The 24,908-nt window shown below is 35.6% G+C and overlaps 1 protein-coding gene across 5 annotated transcripts in view; it reads right to left on the reverse strand.

Moving 5' to 3' along the window:
• The window catches only part of COP1 (COP1 E3 ubiquitin ligase), a 224,004-nt gene that overhangs the window by 72,652 nt on the left and 126,444 nt on the right, over positions 1 to 24,908 (reverse strand). For all 5 annotated transcript variants that reach the window (XM_061383278.1, XM_061383280.1, XM_061383281.1 and 2 more), the window contains 4 exons: positions 11,443 to 11,586; positions 9,037 to 9,145; positions 8,206 to 8,287; positions 2,212 to 2,328 (listed from right to left, as the gene is read on the reverse strand). In XM_061383278.1, the coding sequence (XP_061239262.1) occupies positions 2,212 to 2,328; positions 8,206 to 8,287; positions 9,037 to 9,145; positions 11,443 to 11,586 (452 nt within the window). The remainder of the gene's footprint in view (positions 1 to 2,211; positions 2,329 to 8,205; positions 8,288 to 9,036; positions 9,146 to 11,442; positions 11,587 to 24,908) is intronic.

Raw genomic sequence — 24,908 nt, forward strand, 5'->3', positions numbered from 1 at the left:
ATAAATATAGGGTAATTCAGATGAGAATACCAGAAGAATTTTTCTAGAACTGGAAAAATATAAATCTTAAAGCTTACATGGAAACGTAAAAATTAACTAAGAAATCCATGATAATTTAACACAGTGAGGACAAAACTGCCTGCCAGACAGTTGAGGCATTTTTAAAGTAGATCCTTTCCAGGAAGGAGAAATTTTAAAGATGTTCATGTCTGGCATTTGTACATATTTTATATTGATTATAAATATGATCATCATTTTTCTATTAAAAATGATGACTAATAGTGTGTTTATAACATTAAAAAACTCAAAAAACTACTTTATCTAAATGACTGATAAGTATTAATTAATGAAAATACCTTAGCAATTATTGAGCATCATATTCTAAGAGCTTTACAAATAGCATCTTCCTTTCATAATCCTCATAAGAGTCCCAAAAGATGTATCTCTATTTTAAGGATAAGGAACTTGGGGAGAGAATTTAATCAACTTGCCCAAAGTAACATTTCTAGTCAGTGAAAAAGAAGGATTTAAATAGAGAATACTAGTTCCCAATGGAAAAGAGCAGCATACTGGGGGGAAAAGGTATCTGCTAATGAAAAGGAATTCTACCCACATATACATGTTCTCCTGGAATTTAACTATGAAAGTATGTTAGTATCCAAGTGAAATACACAGTAAGTTGGAATAAGGAAAAGATGTAATGACAAATTAAGATTTAAATTTACCTTTTAAAAAAGTAATTACTGTGTTCATGATATTGTGCTGCTGCTAAGTTGCTTCAGTCGTGTCCGACTCTGTGTGACCCCACAGACGGCAGCCCACCAGGCTTCCCCGTCCTTGGGATTCTCCAGGCAAGAACACTGGAGTGGGTTTCCATTTCCTTCTCCGATGCATGAAAGTGAAAAGTGAAAGTAAAATCTCTCAGTCGTGTCCGACTGTAGCGACTCCATGGACTGTAGCCTACCAGGCTCCTCCGTCCATGGGATTTTCCAGGCAAGAGTACTGCAGTGGGGTGCCATTGCCTTCTCCGTGATATTGTGCTAGATTATGTTTATTTTTTTAACCGAGATTATCAATAAAAAAAAAAATGAATCAAGAATCAAGGAGATTTAGCAAAGCAAAAGTTAAAATACAAGTGTTCACAGAATCTCACCAATTCCTCAATAGTATTGATAAATTGGAGTTTATCAATTTATCACAAAATGCTAACATGATTTACTAATAGAGCTGCCAAACAAAACTACAAGATGCCTAGTTAAATTTGAATTTCACGTAAATAGTAACATTTTTAGATCAGCATGTTCCAATATTGCATGGGATATAGTTTTACTAAAAAGTATTTGCTGTTTAATCTGAAATTAAACTTAACTGGATGTTTCTGTATTCTTATTTGCTCAATCTTAGCACCCTATTATCTAAGAATATACACAGATTTTCCAAATTAAAAAAAAAAAACAAATACAAGTGTTCACTGTTTCAGTAAACACTCAAGGTAGGAAATCAGATAAGAAGACAAAGGAATTAAGAGTAGAGTGATCACATAATTAACCATTCAACCCAGAACAGTTTTGAGAATGAAAGAAGGGCCTAACAGTTATTATAATGGTAAGACAAATATAAACTAGGACTTCCCCAGGCAAACGCAGACATTCAGTCATCCTAGTTAAGAAAAATACTTTTAACAAAAAATTCTTTGGTATGACTTTTTTTTAGTACTTACGATGTTAGCATGTACTCCACAATATAAGATTTAATCTATCTTATTCACTGTCCCTAGATGGGTGCTTTGTACACAGTAGGCACTCAATAACTGTTCAAGGTTTTATAGTAGGTTTCCTTTCATTTAAAAACAAAAGGTTTCCTGTGTCTATACAATATTTTAAGCATCATTATGACCTAAATTTGTAAACAAGCATAAATCCAGGTATGCAAAGACTTAGAGGAACAAAAATAATCAACAAGCACATCTTTATGTATTAAACATGGGAGATGCAATGCTAAAATTAAAGCACAGCAATTAATGAGTAAAAATGGTATACTACATACTTCTAATTTAGAGTGCAATAATGAAAACAAAGTTTAAACCTACAAAGAAAGGCAAAACGAATACAATATTGTAAAGTTTAAAAATAAAATCAAATTAAAAAAATAAATAAATAAAGTTAGTCATGAAAACTGACACCAAAAGAAGACAAATCTTTCATTTCTTACCTGCACAGCCGAAAGCCAAATGGTATCTAGAAGAAGGACTGAATTTAACACAGCACACATTAGCCTTCGCCTCAATGCTTGCCACTGAGTTATCCAGGTTGGTAGACCATAGCTTCACTAAGAATAAGTAACAATAAAAACGAAAATAAACAATACATTAGCCAATACTTCTACAAACTTCCTGCTACAGCTGTCTTTTCATGGTAATCTAAGTATTTTGATTTAGTAGGATCAAAAATATTCAAACTAAATGAATAATGTTCAATAAAACAGTATATTTAAGCCAACAGAGCTTAGTTTCAAAGTCAGAAAACCACATAGATAATATATAATGAGAGAAAATATGATCTATTAACTAAAGCATACAAGACAGGTTAAAAAAAAAAGTAGTCTGGAAACACGTGTATATTTGTTTTAGCATTCTTTAAGTTGTGTACATGTATGAGCAGGGAAACTAGATGGCTTATCTTCCAACCTATCAAACTTTTGAGAACTTCACAAACACACACATTTTCACATGTATGATATATATATATACGTGTGTGTGTGCATATATATATATATCACATTGTATATATGATATATACACAAATGTCACTTAAAGTACCTAGAAGCAGTTCTTATTTTATCTTTCACTTAAGAATTCCATGATTTTAAAATTTTATGTGGGAAACAGAAAGAGACTCACAGACTTAGAGAATGAACTTATGGTTGCTGGGAGGAAGGGAAATTTAGGGAGTTTGGGATGGACATGTACATACTGCTATATTTGAAATGGATAACCAATAAGGGCCTACAGTATAGCATATGGAACTCTGCTCAATGTTATGTGACCGCCTGAATGGAGAGGAGTTTGGGGAAGAATGGATACATGTATATGTATGACTGAGTCCCTTTGCTGTACACCTGAAACTATCACAACATTGTTAATTGGTTATGTGTGTGTGCTCAGTTGCTCAGGCATGTCCGACTCTTTACAATCTCATGGACTGCAGCCTGTCAGTCTCCTCTGTCCATGGGATTTTCCAGGCAAGAATACTGGAGTGGGTTGCCATTTCCTCTTCCAGGGAATCTTCCCGATCCAGGGATTGAACCTGTGTCTCCTGCATTGTCTGGTGGATTCTTTACCACTGAGCCATCTGAGAAGCTTTTAAAGTCAGTACTATCTCAATCAATATCCCAGCAGAATTTTCTATAGATACTAGTAACTTGATCCTAAAATGTTTGTGGAAAAACAGAAACTGAAGAGTTAAAATAATTTTCAAGAATAAAGATGAAGGGCTCACACTAAATGATTCCAAGACTTAAGCTACAAAGCAAGACAATGCAGTACAGTAAAGAAGAAATACAAAGATCAACGTAGAATCAAAAAAGTGTCACACTCCTGTATCAGAAATGGACAGATCCAGGAAGCAGAAAATCATAAGAATGTAGTTGAACTCAATAATAAATCAAACTGGATATAACTGATATCTACATATTACTTTAGCAACAGTAGGATACACATTCTTCCCAAACTCACATGGATAATTCATTAAGACAGATCACACTCTGGGCCATAAAACACCTTCACACACACACACACACACAAAAAAAAAAAGAAACCATGTATTGCTCAGACTACAACGGATTATATTTGGAGATCAAACAACATACTTCTAAGTAATACATAAGTCAAATAAGAAACCTAAAGCAAAAATTAAGAATATTTTGAACTAAATGAGAATGAAAATATAATTTAAAAAAGAAATCTGTGGGATGCATCACTCAGAGGAAAATCTATAGCACTGAATGCATATATTAGCAAGAAAAATGATCTAAAATCAATAATCTTCCAATTAAGGGAACTAGAAAAAGAAGAGCAAATTAAATCCAAAGTAAGCAGAAGAGAAGTAATACAAATCTGAAGAAAAATCAGTAAGTTAAATCAGAAAGTCAATAGAGAAAATCAATGAAACCAAAAGCTCATTTAAAAAGACTAAACTGACAAGCCTCAAGGTAATCCTTAACAAAATCTCAATGAAGTTTTTTGCAGAAATAGAATAAAACACATTCTAAAATTCATATGGAATCTCAGTAGGCCTAAAATAGCCAAAACAATCTTGAAAAAGAAGAAAAAATAATGGAAGACTCACTTCCCAACTTCAACACAAAGCTACAGTAATCAAAACAGTGTGGCAGTGGCAGAAAGACAAACAATGGAAGAGAAGAAAGTTCAAAAATAAACCCTCACAGATATGATCAAATGATTTTTAACAAAGGTGCTAAGATCTTTCAATGGGGAAAGGATAATCTTTTCAACAAGTGGTGTTGGGAAGACTGGATATTAGCATGTAAAAAATGAAGTCAGACCATTACTTTATACCTTATACAAAAGTTAACCCCAAATGGATCAAGGCCACAAATGTCAGAGCTAAAACTATAAAACCATTAAACAAAAAGCTTTATTGCATTGGATTCAGCAGTGCCTTTTGAACATGATGCGAAAAGCATAGGCAATAAAAGAAAAAATAGGCAATCTGCATTTCATCAATATGAAAAAGCTGTGTGGATCAAAGCACACTATCAACAAATAATGTATCTGATAAGGAATTAATATCTAAGATACTGAGAGTATGCTTGAAATTCAATAGCAGTGAGAAAAAAATACAATCAAAATGGGCACAGGGCTTCAATAAACTTTTCTTCCCTGGTGGCTCAGATGGTAAAAGCATCTGCCTACAATGTGGGAGACCCAGGTTCGATCCCTGGGTTGGGAAGATCCCCTGGAGAAGGAAATGGCAGCCCACTCCAGTATTGTTGCCTGGAAAATCCCATGGACAGAGGAGCCTGGCAGGCTGCAGTCCATGGGGTCGCAAAGAGTCGGACATGACTTCACTTTCACTTTCTCAGAAGACATACAAATAGCCAATAAGCACATGAAAAAATGCTTGACATCACTATCATTGAAGAAATGAAAGCGAAACAAAACCACAATAAAGTACCACTTCACATCCATTAAAATCATTTTTAAAAAAGAGGGGAAAGAACAAGTATTGGCAAGGAAGTGGAGAAACAGAAATAGTTGGGTGCTGTTGGTGGGGATATAAAATGGTGCAGCCATTTTGGGAAACAGAATGGCAGTTTCTAAAAAATTAAGTATATATATCATATGACCCAGTAATTTCATTTCTGAGAATATGCCCAGAAGAACTTAATACAGGGATATGAAGAGATATTTTGCCATTCATATTCATAGCAACGTTATTTATAATACCCCAAAAGTGGAAGCAACCCAAGATCCATCCACCAATCAACAAATGAAACAAAATGTGATATATCTATACAATAGATTATTTTTCAGTCTTATTAAAGATGGAAATTCTAACATAAGCTACAACATGGAAAATTCTAGAAGACATTATGCTGAGTAAAATACAACAGTCACAAAGGACAAATGCTCACATACGACACTGAAGAGTGCTAGTAAATTTCACATGATGGAAAGGAGAGGGGAGACTGCCAGGAGCTGGTGAAGGGGGAAGGAGGAGTTACTGCTTCAGTAAAACAGAAACAGTTTCGGAAACAGAGTTTCAGGTTTGCAACATGAAAAAAGTTCTACAGATTGACAATGATGAAGACAAATTGAAGATAATTAATGCCACTGAATAGTATACTTAAAATGGTTAATTATATGTGTATTTTAAAACAATTTAAAATCAATAAGTAATTAAAAAAAATCTCTTCCTAATTAAAATTGTTCTGCTAAAATTACTTATATTTTCCTGAGGAAACTAGCCAGTCACCACCTTTGAACAAATATTAATCTTCAGTACAAAAACACAGTACTCTCAATAAAGGCTACCCCATTACATTATTTTTAAAAAGTATTTAACATTGATTAGTGAAGCTCTGTATTACAACATTAAAAAAAAATCAATTATAACACAATGCTCTATTTTAGAAATTCAAAGATAATTTCTTACAGCAATCATGAAGGAAAATGTTACAATCCATATATACTGTGGATAAACAACTTGCTACCTCTCTTTGATCCAAAACTTTCTGGAGGGCAGTCCAGTCACGTCATTTCTCTTTTACAGAATAGAACAGCTCTATCATTCAAACTACTGCACAATTGCACTCATTTCACATGCTAGCAAAAGTAATGCTCAAAATTTTCCATGCTAGGCTTCAATAGTACCTGAACTGAGAATTCTGAAATGTTCAAGCTGGATTTAGAAAGGGCAGAGGAACCAGAGATCAAATTGCCAACACTGCTGGATCATAGAAAAAGCAAGAGAATTGCAGAAAAACATCTACTTCTGCTTCACTGACTATGCTAAAGCCTTTAACTGTGTAGATCAGAGCAAACCGTGGAAAATTCTTAAACAGATGGGAATACCAGACCATCTCATCTGCCTTCTGAGAAACCTGTATGCAGGTCAAGAAGCAACAGTTAAAACCGGACATAGAACAAAGGATTGGTTCCAAACTGGGAAAGGAGTACGTCAAGGCTGTAGACTGTCACCCTGCTTATTTAACTTACATGCAGAGTACATCATGTGAAATGCTGGGTTTGATGAAGCACAAGCTGGAATCAAGATTGCGGGGAGAAATACCAATAACCTCAGATATGCAGGTGACACCATCCTTATGGCAGAAAGTGAAGAGGAACTAAAGAGTCTCTTAATGAAGGTGAAACAAGAGAGTGAAAAAGCTGACTTAAAACTCAACACTCCTAAAACAAAGATCATGGCATCCAGTCATAGATGGGTAAACAATGCAAACAGTGACAGATTTTTATTTTCTTGGACCCCAAAATCACTGCAGATGGTGACTGCAGCCATGAAATTAAAAGACCCTTGCTCCCTAGAAGAAAAGCTATGACAAACTTAGACAGCATATTAAAAAGCAGAGATATTACTTTGCCAACAAAGGTCTGTCTAGTAAAAGCTATGGTTTTTCCAGTAGTAGTTTATGGATGTGAGAGTTGGACCATAAAGAAAGCAGAGCTGAAGAATTGATGCTTTTGAAATGTGGTGTTGAAAAAGACTCCTGAGAGTCTCTTGGGCTGCAAGATCAAACCAGTCAATCCTAAAGGCAATGAGTCCTGAATGTTCAATGGAAGGACTCATGCTGAAGCTGAAGCTCCAATACTTGGGCCACATGATGTGAAGAGCAGACTCATTAGAAAAGACCCTGATACTGGGAAAGATTGAAGGCAGGAGGAGAAGGGGACAACTGTGAATGAGATGGTTGGATGGCATCACCAACCCAATGGACATGAGTTTGGGCAAACTCCAGGAGATGATGAAGCACAGGGAAGCCTGGTGTGCCGCAGTCCAAGGGGTCACAAAGAGTCGGACACAACTGAGAGACTGAACAACAAAAACAACAATCATTGTGAAATAAAGTTTTCAACGCTAGAACTACCCCTGCCTATGTATTCACTAGTCTCCAAGTTACATATTGAAAAGAAGGAAAGGGCCAAGATAAAAGAAATCTGTTAACAGGGCTTTATAAATCTAATCTTGAGAAGAAACAGGCCAAAACAAGACAATAACAGAAAAGAATGAACAGTAAAGACAGATATACACACACATACATACACAAAAATAGAAAGATCAATTAAATGGGCAGAAAGAAATATAGAATTTCTGCCTTGAAACATGATGAACTTCATTAAAAGATTTTGGTATACACTCAGAATTTAATACAATTCAGAATGCAGTGATGTCTAAATATTTCAACGAAAAAGTTCACTTCACAGTATATATAAAGGAACTGGTTATAAATACATCACAGTGTGGCATGAATTCAGAAAAAATTATTATAATGAAGATGCAAAATATTCATTTTTCTTTCACTCCAAGAAATATAGGTTTTTGTGCTTATTAGACTATTTTTAGAATAATCAGTAATTGCAAAGGATCACTATGGGTTTCAATAAATATCTGTATTTCTGTTAGGTTTTAAAAGGAATTAAGTCAGGGGAGGAGACCCAAATAGTACCTTTTGCATCATCAGAACCTGAAGCCAAGAGTTTAGGATCCATCAAATTAAAGTCAACACTCCAACATCTCTTCTCATGCTCCTAGATGTAGAAGGAAGACAAAGTAGTCTCAGAATATAGATTTTAAATAAAGCAAAACAAATAAACATAGTTGATACCAATTTATCACTATGGTGGGAGGGAAAAAGAACTGGCTATGAAAATAAAGGAGATGCAAAGTAGCTCATAAACTTTTTAAATATACATTTATAAAATTACCACTTTTGGAAATTTATTTGATATATCCTACTGCAAAGAGTCTGAAGAGATGCATCAGAAAAGCATTACTGGAACTACATAGGTAGACGTTGGATGGCATTCCTGACTAGATGGACATGAGTTTGAGCAAGCTCTGGGAGTTGGTGATAGACAGGGAAGCCTGGCGTGCTGCAGTCCATGGGGTCGCAAAGAGCAGCTGAACTGAGGAACTGAGGAAATGCTAAATAATGATTTTAAATTTGTAATTATAAAATGCATGAAGCTCTATAATTATTAAAAAGTACAAATGTGATTCTTGCAACAAGCTCCAATATTTTGGCCACCTGATGCAAAGAGTCACTGGAAAAGACCCTGATGCTGGGAAAGATTGAGGGCAAAAGGAAAACAGGATGACAGAGGATAAAATTGTTGGATGTCATCATCGACTCAATGGACATGACTTTGAACAAACTGTGGAGATAGTGATGGACAGGGAATCTGGTGTGCTGCAGTCCATGGGATTGCAAAGAGTTGGATACAACTGAGCGACTGAACAGTAACAACAACAACAGGTAAGTAGTATTCTTATTTACCTGATAGACCTTTGACCTCTGTCCTGTGAATCCATCCCATAGGATGACTGTGCCTTCATAATCACTGCTGGCTAATAGATTCTTATGATAACTACTCCAACTGATACAGCTGAAAGAAAGGGATATTAAGTTAAGCCTTATTTTACATAAAAATAAACAGCAATGGATACAAAGAATTTGGATGTGGTCAGAAAGATTAGAACCCTTTCAAAATGGTCTACATGAGTTCACAATAATTATTCTGCCCACAATCCATCAAGGAAGAAGGCATCAAATAATTCCCAGATTTTTCAATTGAAACTACCCAGTTACAAACCATAACCACTCTTCACTCTCATCACCAGCTAGAAGACAGATATGGTGTGCCTAAAGTTGCTACTGGCCATCCTTGACACATGAGGGATACATGTGTTGATACTGTAGGTGGAGATAACAGAGGCCAGGGGGGCACACATGTCACGGCAGAGATCAAATCAGACCCTTCAGGCCCCTACATCCAGTTGTGTCAGATCATATAAGTCAGTAAACTAGTCTGAATTGAGTCTCTGTGTTTACAGGCAAATGTTGACTAATGTAAGTGTATGACTCAAATTTCAATAAAATGCATTTAACAGAATTAAACTTCTAACATTTATGGTTTCGGCTGTTCTCAAATGTTCCAACATTGAGAATGCAACATCTAAAAATATATGCTTTTGGTTAGACATATATGTGCATCACACATACAGTAAAGCTAATGTATATTAAAGGAAAAAGTCACTTAGAAAGCAAAGCAGCTGGCCTAGGTGATTTCCAAGCACGTGAACACAAAGCCTTTTTGCTGTCTTCTAGCTGTACTCATGCTACATTTTAGGCTTTGAAGAGTTTATTTGCAACTTTAGATGTACTTATTAGAATTTCTGGGAGAAATTACATGGAACAGTCAAGAGCCTTGGATTTAGTCAGACCTGAGCTTAAATTCCAGATCTGCAACTTACTAGTTGTGGCTTTGGGTAATTCAGTTCACTTTCACAACTGGTGTGCTCCAAATGGGTTTCAGGGAAGCTTATATATTGACCCTTTCAGCCCCAAGTCCATTGGTTCCAGATTTGAACAGTTTCCTTCTTTTTATTCCAAGGTGCATAAAATACTACCATATTGCTTTATATCTGTCAAGACAGACAAGGTAAACCCTCTAATCCATATTTTCATTATGGTAACATTTATTATGAATTCTTGATATAGGTCAAGTATTGTGCTGAGTGCATCATATGGATTTATTTAAAGTATAATCCTATGAAATAGGTATTACTATTAGAGCCTCTATTTTACAAATTAGTAGCATGATACAGTTAAGAGCAAGATTCTGTTTGAATCTTGGCTACTCCAGAGACGAGCTGTACAACCATCAACAAGTTAATGAACCCTTTCTGTGCTTCAGCTTTCTTGTGTATAAAACAGGGTAATGATGGTCTGCATAAGACACAGAACTTATGATAATGCCTGCAACTGAAGAATTCAATAAAATTATGTCTCACTCATGCTGCATTCTTTTCACTTAGGAATAAAGTATATAAACTAAGTAGATAACCATTATACATTCTCAATGATGAGCACCAGTTAGATCAGTCTACCATTTTTATATGAATTAGGAAACAGAAAAGAAAGTTATACAAATAAAGACTACAGTACTTGCTATATTATTAACATTATTAAAGTGACCATATATATTATATGTGTCATTCATCCAAATAAAAAAGGGATAAGAATGACTAGAAAATGTTAGAAGTTTTAAAGAAATTTACTATTAGTTTCTTGATGTCACTCCCTTTGAAGCCAGTGCCTATGAAAATAGCTTAGGAAGTTTGTTTTAAACATGAAGATTCTAGCATTCCTTTTAGATTTTGTGGGGGCAGATCAGAAGTTGGGTCTAGTTTCTGCAGTTTGAACAGTACTCCAGGTTTAAAAAGCACTCGTTATAAACTCTAACCCTTAATACATGAAACTTAAACATTATGCCCTCACAAAAAGACACATACCATTCTTGTGAAAAGAATTCTTAAAATTATAAACAATTATAATAGTTAGAGATATGTGCATGCTAGAGGAAAAATTCCAGACTTTGAGATACTATTCACTGGGCATATAGTAATCCATGAAACATCATCTACAGTAGAGACATTTATTTGATTGAATGAAAGAAGATTTTCATTTGGCAAATAGAAAAATAGAAAAACTACTAACCCCCACAGGGAAAAAGTGATCAATATCTATAAAAAAGATATTCTGATGTATCTTCTATATATAATTAATAATGTTTATCTCGAACGAATAAGATGTCACATGAAAAGGTAAAAATAACAAACAAACTAATCACAGATACTGCTACATACACACTACATTATGCCAAGTAAATAATGTAAATACCTGATTTTGGAATTGCAGGTCATTTCATTTTCAGGGTAATGAATATCCACCGCATCCTGAATGACTGTGCCATATTCATAGACTTTGATCTTCTTTGTAACTCCAGCAATTGCAAAGTAGTCACAATCCCGGTCAAATTCAATACTAAGGAACGAAGTACATACTTGGGTCAGTAAGACTATTTACCTATCCTTGTGATGTTACGATGACAACATTTCAAATTTGGTTTTTTCCTCCCCAATTTCTAAAGTGATTCTATCTACAATGATACTAGATCTACTTGAAATGCCTTCAAACTGTATTAGGCTTATGGAGATTAAGTCATTATCAAGACATGTAAAATTAAGAGTGGCGGAGAACTGCATAGCTATACAATTCTGAACCACAGATGGTTTTTTGGTTCGTAGAAACTTGACATGATTTTCAATTCATCTTTAGTAACCATATTACAACATACCAAACTGTCAAGGCTAACAAGCTACACTGTAAAAGTAGTGAGGGAAGATTTAATGGTTTGGTATATTAAAAATACATCAAAAGAGAAGAGTCAATAAGCCTTTTCCTTAATTTTAGCTTTTTCTCTATCTACCATTCTGTGTAGATGACAGAATTTCACAATATTTAATGTTGTTTTAATAAATTAATGAGTACACAAGCTGAATTATGACACAACTAAGAAGGTATAACAATAAAGGATAAAATATACATATGAATGGAATCATTAAATAATCATTATGTTTCCTCCAATCATTTCTCACCTTCCAATCTCTGACTTATGAACCACAAACAAACAGAGGAAAACTTAAGTAAAAATTTTTCCTTCTTTTCAAGTTACTTAAGAGAATTCACCTCTCTTACTGACTTTTTATACAAGTTTCAAAATAAGTAACTCCAAAGCACAACACAAGGTTTTATTCATCTTTAAGGACCATAACTTGGAGTCCTAAAAAAGTTATTATATAATCGACAAGAATGTTAAGTAACCTAATGGAATTAAGAGTAAAATGAATCATCACACACATTATTTCTCAAAGAGTTAAATATCCTTTCTAGAAGCTCAGTCATAAAGTTAGAGAATACATAAGAATTATTGATCTTTAACTAATTACATAATAATACCAATAATAGATAATATTCATTGATCACTCACTCACTATAATCACTACACAAACTAACTCATTAAATTCTCATAATAACCCTATGAAATAGGTATTAATCTATCCACATTTTATATATGAAAAAACTAAGGACTGGAGTTGAGTAACTTGCCCAAAGCATCTTATAAGTTGCTAAAATGATATGGTAGTGCTCTGCATATTTTAAGCATTCACCAAGGGCATACAAATAACTACATGACATATTTTTCTTTATAGATTAACTGTGACATCTTTTTACCAAAAAGTATATGGTTAATTAATAATATAGTAAGAAGCTTTGCTAAGCTGACAATGAATAAGGAAAATAAGTACACATCAAGAATAGTTCCCATAAAAATACATGTTGAGATGCTCACTTTTCATTACAACTTTAAATCCTTGCTCAATTTTATGCAATTTTTAAAGACATTTCATGAAATGTCATTGACTATTGCGGCTCAGACGGTAAAGCGTCTGTCTACAATGCAGGAGACCTGGGTTCGATCCCTGGGTCGGGAAGATTCCCTGGAGAAGGAAATGGCAACCCACTCCAGTACTCTTGCCTGGAAAATCCCATGGACGGAGGAGCTTGGTGCAGGCTACTGTCCATGGGGTCGCAAAGAGTCGGGCACGACTGAGGGACTTCACTTTCATTGCAAAATTCAGCAAACATTCCCTTCAGTACAGTATGACTGTGTAGCAAAGCAATAAACTGACTTGCACAACCATTTCAACCTAACTGCTGTCTCAGCTAATGTTATCTGCCCTGTGGACCCTAATGCAATATAACTGTATCGATGGCCACTATTCATCTATCCCAACTCAATTTATACTCACAACCTCACACCACTGAAGAAGAAATATTACTGTGTCTGGTAAAGGACAGAGTTACTGGAACTGAAATTCTGTCCTTAACTTAGGAAATTTTGTTATGGCTGAGAAGTCAAGGGAAAACCAGTTATATTATCTCTAAATATTTTTTCTTCATCTACAAAAACACATGGCTAGTAAATCAAAAATATTCCAAAGGTTGTACTAGTAAAAGTTAACACACTACTTCCAGAACTATTTGTTTTTAATATAAAAAAGTTTAAACACTAACTTATTAAAGACACTACAGGAAGAAAACTGGCACATAAATTAAAATACTGTCAAAAGAATGGATTTGATGATATAAACAAGTAATTAAATCTATTTCCTCTGCTGCTACCCTGTTATTCGACCCAGCTCTCTTTTTTCAACAAAGGTTATTTTTTATCTATATCAGATCATTATTAACTCTTATACATTTTGTTTTGTATAAAAGTTGTTAACTTTTTGTTAATAAAAGTTTCATCTCATTATTAACTTTTTGTTTTGACTTTACTGCTATTGTTTTCTTACATTCTGGTTATGTTTTCTTCTTAATACATTAGTATAACAAGGACCTAGATAGTATCTTTATTTTAATATTCTAAGATATAGAGCCTCTAGTTTAAAAACAAGATTTTAATAGAAATACTGATCAAAAAATATAAAGAATAGCATTATTTCTGATTAAAAGGGAAAGGAAGAAAAACAGCTACCTTAAAAAAAAAAATGCAAGCACTTTCACATAATTAAGACTCAGAATTTAAGTAGTTCCAAACATGAGTCATTTGTTCCCAATTTCAAACAGATTTAATCATATCTGTTCCCAAAGACAAACAAAGTCAGACTCTAGAAACCAATCATGGAATAACTCAAAAGAATAATGTAGTTTTCAGACAGAGAGCTTTTCAGAGCTAATTCAAAATAGATGGTCTCTCATTTCACAATACAATATTTCAGCTGCCTTAATTTTTGAAATCTGATAAAACAAACAAAAGTAATAAACAATGACTAGTTAGGCTGAAATAAAAACAAAATAAAAGGTAAACAAATTAAAACACACTTGACGGTGCAATTAAATTCAAAAAAGAACTGTAAGAAGTCTTGTGATACAAAATTCATTTCTGCTATCCACTATCACCAGTAAGAAAACAAGTAGTTTATGAAAGTTAATCAGTTTCACAGAATTTTTTAAATTTAAAAAATAAACATTGAAAAATTATCTGAATGGGGACTTACATGAAAATAAACTGCATTTTTCTTTCACACTTCGAACGTTTCAACTGTTTTTAAAAGTGATTTATTTAAGCAGCTGTAAAATGAAACTCAGCTGTTTGAAACTGGCTATATTCTTTGTCAAAAGGGCCATCAGTCAAGTGATGAAGCATCAAGGCAACAGACCACACAGGACACCTGATTAATGCACACATCTAGCTCAGAGTAGCACAGAGCAACGTCAACACATCAGTATCTCAAGAGGGGAATTTTGTCAGGGTTCCCACTGTCTGTCATATTTTTTTTGTAATTATAAAATGTATTAGTGAACAAGGTGGATTAACATCCCTGAACAACAGAATCCAATTTATCAAAAGAAAATGTAAAGTAAACAAAATTGTTAAAGGTCCAATTCATTACCATGTTAGTTTGCCCCAGGAGACAGGGGCTGCTATAATTTCAAGGAAACAAAGAAAGGCTCAGAAATGGCCTTTTTTTAAAAATGAAAACAGAAGAGTAGAGCTTTACATAATACAAAAAGGATAAGTAAATGATAACTGAAGATATTCAACTGTGACTTATTTTCAACTTGATCAACAGTATTGGCAAAAACTTCCATAACATACTAAACACTCACTATGTGTCAAGCATTGTTTTAAGCACTTTACATTAAATATATTTAATCTTCAAATCTCCACTGCATAGATAAAGAAACTGAAGTATACTAATGTTAAGTAATTTGCTCAAGGTTTACTGGAAAATTCCAAGTCATCAAGTTTCAGAGTCTGTGCTCTCAATCACTATGCAGAAGTCTTATTTTAATGAGAACAGAAGGGTCAGTCTATAAGAAACACATACAAAGGCAAAATAAACAATAATCATAACATAAAAATGGTATCTCATGGCATACATATGACAGTAGTAGTAATAACATCATAATTCATCCTGTACAACAATTCAAACAGAGAGAGGAAAAAGTAGCCTGGCAGGGTTTATAATTAGTGGGCAAGGTCATTTATTACTAAAATAAGCAAATGCCAAACAACAGGAACAAAACACGACACAGGAATTCAAGAGTCAACGATTACTAAGACTCACTGGGAGAAAATGTACGATGCTTGGACATTCTCATCCATATGAGAATATTCGTATGGGTGTGCCTGCTATCTGCTGAACATTGACCAAGCTGATGGAAAACCAGGATGTTGAACCAAAACACATTTGAGAAATGTGCATTAATACAAACCTGGGCTACTGCAACAGCCTCCTTACAAGTCCGCCAGTCCTGACTTTTATCTTTTCTAATCCATTTGAAGGATGGCTATTAGGGAAAATTTCCAAAAACACAGCTCTGTTCACATAATTATCATTACTTTGTTGTTGATGTTGTTGTTCAGTGGCTAAGTCATTTCTGACTCTTTGTGCTGCCATGAACTGTAGCACGCCAACACTTACTACCATATAAAATTCAAACTTCAACCATTAAGAAAGGTTTGTCACAATCTGGCTTGAAGCTTTTCTTAAAACTTATTTTACTTTTTAAAACTACGTATATAGGCAGTGGTTCAAAAAGTGTACAGACAAAAGCAAGTCTCCCTCCCAATTTTACCAAATAAGCACCTGACTGGCCTCCCTAGAGACAATCAATAGTTACAGGTCGTGCATCCTACTAGACGTGAACAAACATATGGGTATTCACAGTCTTTTTTTTTTTTTTTAAACACATGGGATGATATAATAGTATCTTGTCAATCATGCTATATCAGTACATATTAGGGATACCTCATTTTTTTCTCAGTGGTTGTACAGAATTCCAACATATGGGTATATCATAAATTATTTAATAAGTCTAATGAGGAACACTTACTTTCTAGTTTTTTTTTTTTTCTACTGTTAACAACAATACTACAATGAAATAAATACCTTTCTATGCATGTCATTTTTCACATATGCCAGAATATCCCTAAATATACCTGGATTATGAAGGGCTATGTCAAAAATCATACCTTGTTAATATAGTTAAATAAAGCTAAACCTCTCTCCAGCCAGATCAACACCACTAATAATTTTGTCTCCAAATGTTTCATTATCTTCTAAATCTAACTAAAACCCAGCTCTTCCCTGAAAATGCTGATTCCTCTGAGGTCCTCTCACGTTCCACATTAAAACACACTTAGATAGAAAGTCAGAGTCCTCCTTGCTATGCACAACTTCCCCAGGTATTCTTCCTCCTCCCTAAAGCCTCCCAGGTCAAAACATCCTGTTAACTTTTATCACATAATACTGCTCCTTATTACTCCTTCGACCAGTCCATGAGTTCTTGGAAATTTTAACTTTTAGCTCAATATCACTCTCTCCAAATCTACCCTTGTCATAATTCTTAATAATTTCAACAATCCCACAGATTCTAATATCCTGGTCTATCAGTTGGACTTTCCTTTCTCCAAAGATCTTTTATTGTGCTCACCTCCACCTCACACAACCATGATTATGCTTTTTCATTACCAATAATGTCATTTCTCCATAATTGCATTTTCACTTTCTGACATATTGCTTTCTGACAACCACTTCCATTCGCTCCAGCTCACTCACTGTTAGCAACAATCCTTCAGGCCTTCAGGCCCATGAGGAATCTAAAAATTCACTACTGTCCCTCCCCTGCCTTGTATATTCCCTTTTCCTTTACCCACCATAGGTTACACAGTGAAGAATTAAGATGCCCTCACATATAACTCTACTCCTTTAACATTTTTACATCTCTTTTTCCTTATACCTAACTTCCTTGGTAAAACTCTAGTTAATCTAACTCTCTACTCACTCTACACTTGAAATGGCATGGCTGAACATGGCTAGAGAAAAAAAAATGTTCTGATTATGACCACTATCCTCAAGTGGAGCTCTCACACTGCTCAAGTTTATGATAAATATTCCCGGTCCCGTAAAATTTGCTAAAAATTTGTCCCACACTATTTGCTTTAAAAAAAAGGTACATAATTTCTCTATTCTTCTCAAACTTCCCATATCTCTTTCCTCTTAATAACTCTCAGCAGATTATTTTGCTCTCTACAGTTTATCATACACATACACACACACACACACACACACAAAGAAGAAGCAGGTAACTTACAATGGCTACCACCATCACATCCTCCACCTACCAGCATATACCCACATACTTTGATATACTGTGCCACCTCTCTGGTCACTGAGTGAAGGATCCACACCCCTAGATGGATCCAACAGGTCTACTTGTACACTGGATCCCAGCTTTGCTTGCCTACTCTAGGACTGCTTCCTAGATTGACCTCCACTGCTCTCCTATATCATTCATTTCTTCCATTCTCCTGGATCTTTTGCATGAGCCTTTCAATTTCAACGTTTTCTTCCTTTAAGTGAAACACAAACAAAACAAAACACCTCTTAGAACCCTAATTCTGTTTTAGCTATCATGCTATTCCTTTCCATTCTGATCACAGAACTTCACCAAAAAAGTGGTCCAAACACATCAATTCCTAATTCCTCTCCTCCCTTTCTCTTTAACCCAATGGAATCAAGCTTTCACCTTCACCACTGAAAATGCTGTACTAAGGTCAACAATGACCTGCTGTCCGCTAAATCTAAGAGTCAAATCTGAATTTTTATCTTACCCAAATATCAACAAGAGCTGGTTTAAGCTCATATAGCTCAATATCAGCAAAACAAACAACCCAATCAAAAAATGGGTGGAAGACCTAAACATTTTTTTCCAAAGAAGACATACAGATGGCCAACAAACACATGAAAAGATGCTCAACATTGCTTATTATTAGAGAAATGCAAATAGAAACTACAATGAGGTATCACCTTACACCAGTCAGAATGGACATCATGAAAAAATCTATACAATAAATGCTGGAGGGGATGTGGAGAAAAGGGAACTCTCTTGCACTGTTGGTGGGACTGTAAACTGATACAGCCTCTATGGAGAACAGTACGGAGATTCCTTAAAAAACTAGGAATAAAACTACCATATCATGCAGCAATCCCACTACTGAGCATACACCCTAGGAGAACCATAATGCAAAAAGACAGATGTACACCAATGTTCACTGCAGCACCATTTACAAGACATGGAAGTAATCTGGATGTCTATTAATAGATGAATGGATAAAGAAGTTGTGGTACATATATACAATGGAATATTACTCAGCCATTAAAAGGAACAAATTTGAGTTAGTTGAACAGAGATAGCTAAACCTAGAGCCTGATATACACAGTGAACTAAGTCAGAAAGAGAAAAACAGATATTATATATTAACAAGCACATATGGAATCTGGGTTTCCCAGGTGACTATGCAGCTCACCCAAGAGACTTGGGTTTGATCCCTGGGTTGGCAAGATCCCCTGGAGAAGAGAATTGCAACCCAATCCAGTATTCTTGCCTGGAAAACCCCATGGACAGAGGAGCATGGTGGGCCACAGTCCATGGGGGTTGAAAAGAATGGGACACAATTGAGTACTTACGTGCTTGTGCATGTGTACACACACACACACACACACACACACACACACACACACACACAGAATCTAGAAAAATGGTACTGATGAACCTGTTTCCAGGGCAGGAATACAGATGCAGACATAGAGAACGGACTTATGGACACAGTGAGGCAAGGGGGAGGGTACAAATTGGCAGAACAGCATTGACATACATATACACAGCTGCTGCTGCTGCTGCTGCTGCTAAGTCCCTTCAGTTGTGTCCGACTCTGTGCAACCCCATAGACGGCAGCCCACCAGGCTCCGCCATCCCTGGGATTCTCCAGGCAAGAACACTGGAGTGGGTTGCCATTTCCTTCTCCAATGCATGAAAGTGAAAAGTGAGTGTGAAGTCGCTCAGTCGTGTCCGACTCTTTGTGACTGCATGGACTGCAGCCTAACAGGCTCCTCTGTCCATGGGATTTTCCAGGCGAGAGTACTGGAGTGGGGTGCCACTGCCTTCTCCCATGTATACACTACTATGTGTAAAACAGATAGCTAGCAGGAAGCAGTTGTATAGCACAGGGAACACAGCTCAGTGCTCTGTGATGACCGACAGATGTGGGATGGCGGGGTGGGAGGAAGGCTCATGAGGGAGGCTCACAGGGAAGAGGACATACGTATACTTAGAGCTGATCCATGCTGGTGCACAGCAGAAACCAACACAGCATTGTAAAGCAATTATCTTCTGATTAAAAATAAATTAAAAAAAAAAAAAAAAAACCCACCAAGAGCTGACTTAAATGATCACTCCCTCCTCCTCAACACTTTATTTTTCTCCGACCTCACTAGCAGCTCCATCTTAGCATACACTGTTCATCCCTCCTCCTGTGTCCACTTTCATACTCGTATCCCCTAGTTCAGTTCTGGCCCCTCATCTCCTTTGAATCTCCATGGACTTCTTTGGGAATCTCATCTAATCTTTAGGTTTTAATCTATACACTAATGATTACCAAATGTTATCTCACGTATCAGATCCCTCTGTACTACTGGCTCATGCCTATTTGACAGCTCAATTTTAATCTAACAGGCATCTTAATTCATACTAAACTGAGTTTCTGAATCCCCTATCAAGCACTTCCCTCATCTTATTTACTAACCTCATTTCTCTTTTAATTAACTTTAACGTCAACTCTTTCAGCTCAACCTTCAAAATACATATAGACTGTAACCACTTTTCACTAGCTCCCTGCCACCACTCTCATCCACGCTACCAGTATCCCGTGTCTATCTTATCAAACAGGCTCCTTACTGGCTCCCTGCTTCCGTATTGGACCCGTACAGTCTGTTTGCAAACAGGTCAAATCACCATTCCTTTGGATCAAAATTCTTTAATGGCTTCTGATTTGGTCTCATGAAAAAGGCAAAGTGAATATAAAACAGTGTAAGTGATTTCCTCTCCTTCTCCCTTGTTTTGGTTACACTGGCCTCAGGTAAAACTAGGAAATTCCAAACCTAATCCCATGTCAGAGGCAGTGCACCTGACAAGCCTCTGATCCTGAAGTGGCCGAATATTTTCCAAATGGAAGCTTTCTACTCTCTATCCCTTACTTCCCTGAATTATCTCCCTCTCTATTTTGCTTTCATAGGATTTACAGAACTTATATCCTATACTTTCTTCTAATATGTTATCAGTTTCTTTTCTTTTTATTTAAATATTCATCCCACCTGGAATTTATTTAAAACCATGAGAAGAAATGTAAATTTGTATTTTTCTACATCATTACTAAGGAAACCCATTTATTTAATAATCTCTTTCCCACATTTATTAGAAGTACAGAAAATGAAGAGGAACTAAAGAGCCTCTTGATGAAGTCTGTCATGAACTGAGATCTGATCTAATTTAAAGTGTCATACAACTTGTGTTTTTATTTTGTCTTACAGCTAACTAAGGAATTTTCCAATGTATAATGATATTGATAACTACTTAAACTTCATCATGGACTGAACCCTCATCATTATGAAGTGCCAGGGCAGGAGGAAATATGAAGAGAAAATGAAATTTAATGCATCTAGCCTGAATTAAACCTTATTTTCAACATTTACAGCTCCAAGTTTTTAGAACTCTTACATACAGAACAAATTTATGCTTCATACTGTGATCTAATGTGAAAATATCTCCCTTTTGATGGGAGGTTTAGCCTATTTACAGTTATTTATCAAGGACACATTTGCTTTCAATTCTCTTTTATGTTGTGGTATGTATTTTTAACCGCATTTTTAATTAAAAATATTTTTCACTATTTGATTTCTTTCTGCTTTCTATGTGCTAGTTTCATAAATGAGAACTGTAGTATTTCTGTCTAGTGTCTATTTTTATTACTTTAAGAGTTACCATAGAAAGAAAGAAAGGATTGAATGCATCTATTAAGTCTCTAGAGGAAAACAACAGAATGGGAAAGACTAGAGATCTCTTCAAGAGAATTAGAAATACCAAGGAAACATTTCATGCAAAGATGGGCTCGATAAAGGACAGAAATGGTATGGACCTAACAGAAGCAGAAGATATTAAGAAGAGGCGACAAGAATACACAGAAGAACTGTACAAAAAAGATCTTCATGACCCAGATAATCACAATGGTGTGATCACTCACCTAGAGCCAGACATCCTGGAATGTGAAGTCAAGTGGGCCTTGGAAAGCATCACTACAAACAAAGCTAGTGAAGGTGATGGAATTCCAGTTGAGCTATTCCAAATCCTGAAAGATGATGCTGTGAAAGTGTTGCACCCAATATGGCAGCACATTTGGAAAACTCAGCAGTGGCCACAGGACTGCAAAAGGTCAGTTTTCATTCCAACTCCAAAGAAAGGCAATGCCAAAGAATGTTCAAACTACCACACAATTGCACTCATCTCACATGCTAGTAAAGTAATGCTCAAAATTCTCCCAGCCAGGCTTCAGCAATATGTGAACTGTGAACTTTCAGATATTCAAGCTGGTTTTAGAAAAGGCAGAGGAACCAGAGATCAAATTGCCAACATCCACTGGATCATGGGAAAGGAAGAGAGTTCCAGAAAAAACATCTATTTCTGCTTTATTGACTACGCCAAAGCCTTTGACTGTGTGGATCACAATAAACTGCGGAAAATTCTGAAAGAGATGGGAATACCAGACCACCTGACCTGCCTCTTGAGAAACCTATATGCAGGTCAGGAAGCAACAGTTAGAACTGGACATGGAACAACAGACTGGTTCCAAACTGGGAAAGGAGTACATCAAGGCTGTATATTGTCACCCTGCTTATTTAACTTATATGTAGAGTACATCATGAGAAACACTGGTCTGGAAGAAGCACAAGCTGGAATCAAGATTGCCGGGAGAAATATCAATAACCTCAGATATGCAGATGACACCACCCTTATGGCAGAAAGTGAAGAGGAACTAAAGAGCCTCTTGATGAAAGTGAAAGAGGAGAGTGAAAAGGTTGGCTTAAAGCTCAACATTCAGAAAATGAAGATCATGGCATCTGGTCTCATCACTTCATGGGAAATAGATGGGAAAACAGTGGAAACAGTGTCAGACTTTATTTTTGGGGGCTCCAAAATCACTGCAGATGGTGACTGCAGCCATGAAATTAAAAGATGCTTACTCCTTGGAATGAAAGTTATGACCAATCTAGAGAGCATATTAAAAAGCAGAGACATTCCTTTGCCAACAAAGGTCCATCTAGTCAAGGCTACGGTTTTTCCAGTGGTCATGTATGGATGTGAGAATTGGACTATAAAGAGGGCTGAGTGCCAAAGAATTGATGCTTTTGAACTGTGGTGTTGGAGAAGACTCTTGAGGGTCCCTTGGACTGCAAGGAGATTCAACCAGTCCATTCTAAAAGAGATTAGTCCTGGGTGTTCTTTGGAAGGACTTATGCTAAAGCTGAAACTCCAATACTTCAACCACCTCATGCGAAGAGTTAACTCATTGGAAAAGACTCTGATGCTGGGAGGGATTGGGGGCAAGAGGAGAAGGGGACGACAGAGGATGAGATGGCTGGATGGCATCACCAACTCGATGGATCTGAGTTTGTGTGAACTCCGGGAGTTGGTGATGGACCGGGAGGCCTGGCGTGCTGCAATTCATTGGATCGCAAAGAGCTGGACACGACTGAGCGACTGAACTCATTAAGTCTCTAATCTGAGCAAAGAACAAAATTGCTTTTGCCTTTCTTCTTCCTAGTCTATTGATTACATTGATTATCTTAAAATTTACTTTATACATTCAAAGATATTTTTACCACTCATTTCTGTGCAAGTAAAAAACCTACAAATAATTATCTGAGCATAGAAATGAATCTCATTATACATATAAAGACAAACTAGCCATGGCATTTCTGACTGCTCTACTTATTCATTATAAGTAGGTTCAAGTATCTGACTACTTCATTATATCACCTAATGCAGCCATATCAAATAATTTACATACTAAAATATACATTACATTTAAAATTGTTTTCCTTTTATTTCTCTCATATTACAGCTAGGGCACTATAATTTTTTAATGTGTATATAGGTTGTAATAACTATTACTTTTACTTCAAAATAGCATCAATGTTCAGTTGAAGTTTATTTGTGGATGTTGAACTTTGAATTTCATATAATTTTTGTCATAAAATGTTATTCTTTATATTTTTTCAATATTATTTATTTATATTTTTTATATTTTCTTTTTAAAAATATAAAGACTATTCTTAGCTTTTTGATGTACAAAATTAGACAATGAGTCAGAACTGGCTTGCAGGTCTTAATTTACTGACCCTTGTCTTGAATGAATGGATAAACTTGATTCTACAGACACTAAAGTGAAGCCACATTTAAATTCTGTGTGTATATTTGTATGATTATTTATATTAACCGGCTTTTTTGGGTTTTAATTCCACAAAGCTATAAGATGTTGCTTTAAAACAACTACTTTAAAAAATTTTCATTTTCTGTTCCCTCTGGCTATCACAGAATAGCTAGGACAAATATGTATACTATCTGACACATATTCTGTAACACTTGTGTGAATGCCAAGTGTTTCACACTGTGATAACATCTTTCTGGGCTTCCCAGGTGGCACAGCTGTAGAGAATCTGCCTGCTAATGCAGGAGATGCAAGTTTGATTCCTGGGTCAGGAGATTCGATCAAACCCAGTTTGATTCCTGGGTCATTCCCTAGAGTAGGAAATGGCAACTCACTCCAGTATTCCTGCCTAGAAAATTCCATGGACAGAGGAGGCTGGCAGGTTACAGTCCATGGGGTTGCAAAGAGTCTGACATGAATGAACACAAAAATACCTTTCTATTCAAAGTATTTAAAATTAAAGACACAACCGGAGGCCCTTTAAGATCAATGTACCGATTATCAAATTTTTCTCATTTAAGTCTATAGCAAGTTATAATTTATACTCACTTAAATTAACTTAGTTGTAGATTCTTCATCTATCTTAAAACACCTTTCTATGTACAATATAACAATATCTTATAATAGATGGTGTTTATTAGAGAACTTTGGAAAACTAAGAATAACTTCTGAAACAAAGATTAACAGAAAGATAGTATAAAAACATCTACTAGAGAAAAAACACCAAGAGTTAAAAAGCGAAATATCTTTTTGTTCCAAAAGTTACTATGATACTGTGTCCTCTTTGGAATGTGTCTGTATTTAGGCAAGTGGAGGGAACCATAGGCAAAGAAAAAGTTTCAATTCTTTACTTTTGAAATTGAAGTAGAAGATACATCTATCTAACTGTTTAGTATCCTCAGGTAGCATT

The sequence above is a fragment of the Bos javanicus genome, chromosome 16 (assembly GCF_032452875.1).
Source record: "Bos javanicus breed banteng chromosome 16, ARS-OSU_banteng_1.0, whole genome shotgun sequence".
Lineage (NCBI taxonomy): Eukaryota > Metazoa > Chordata > Mammalia > Artiodactyla > Bovidae > Bos > Bos javanicus.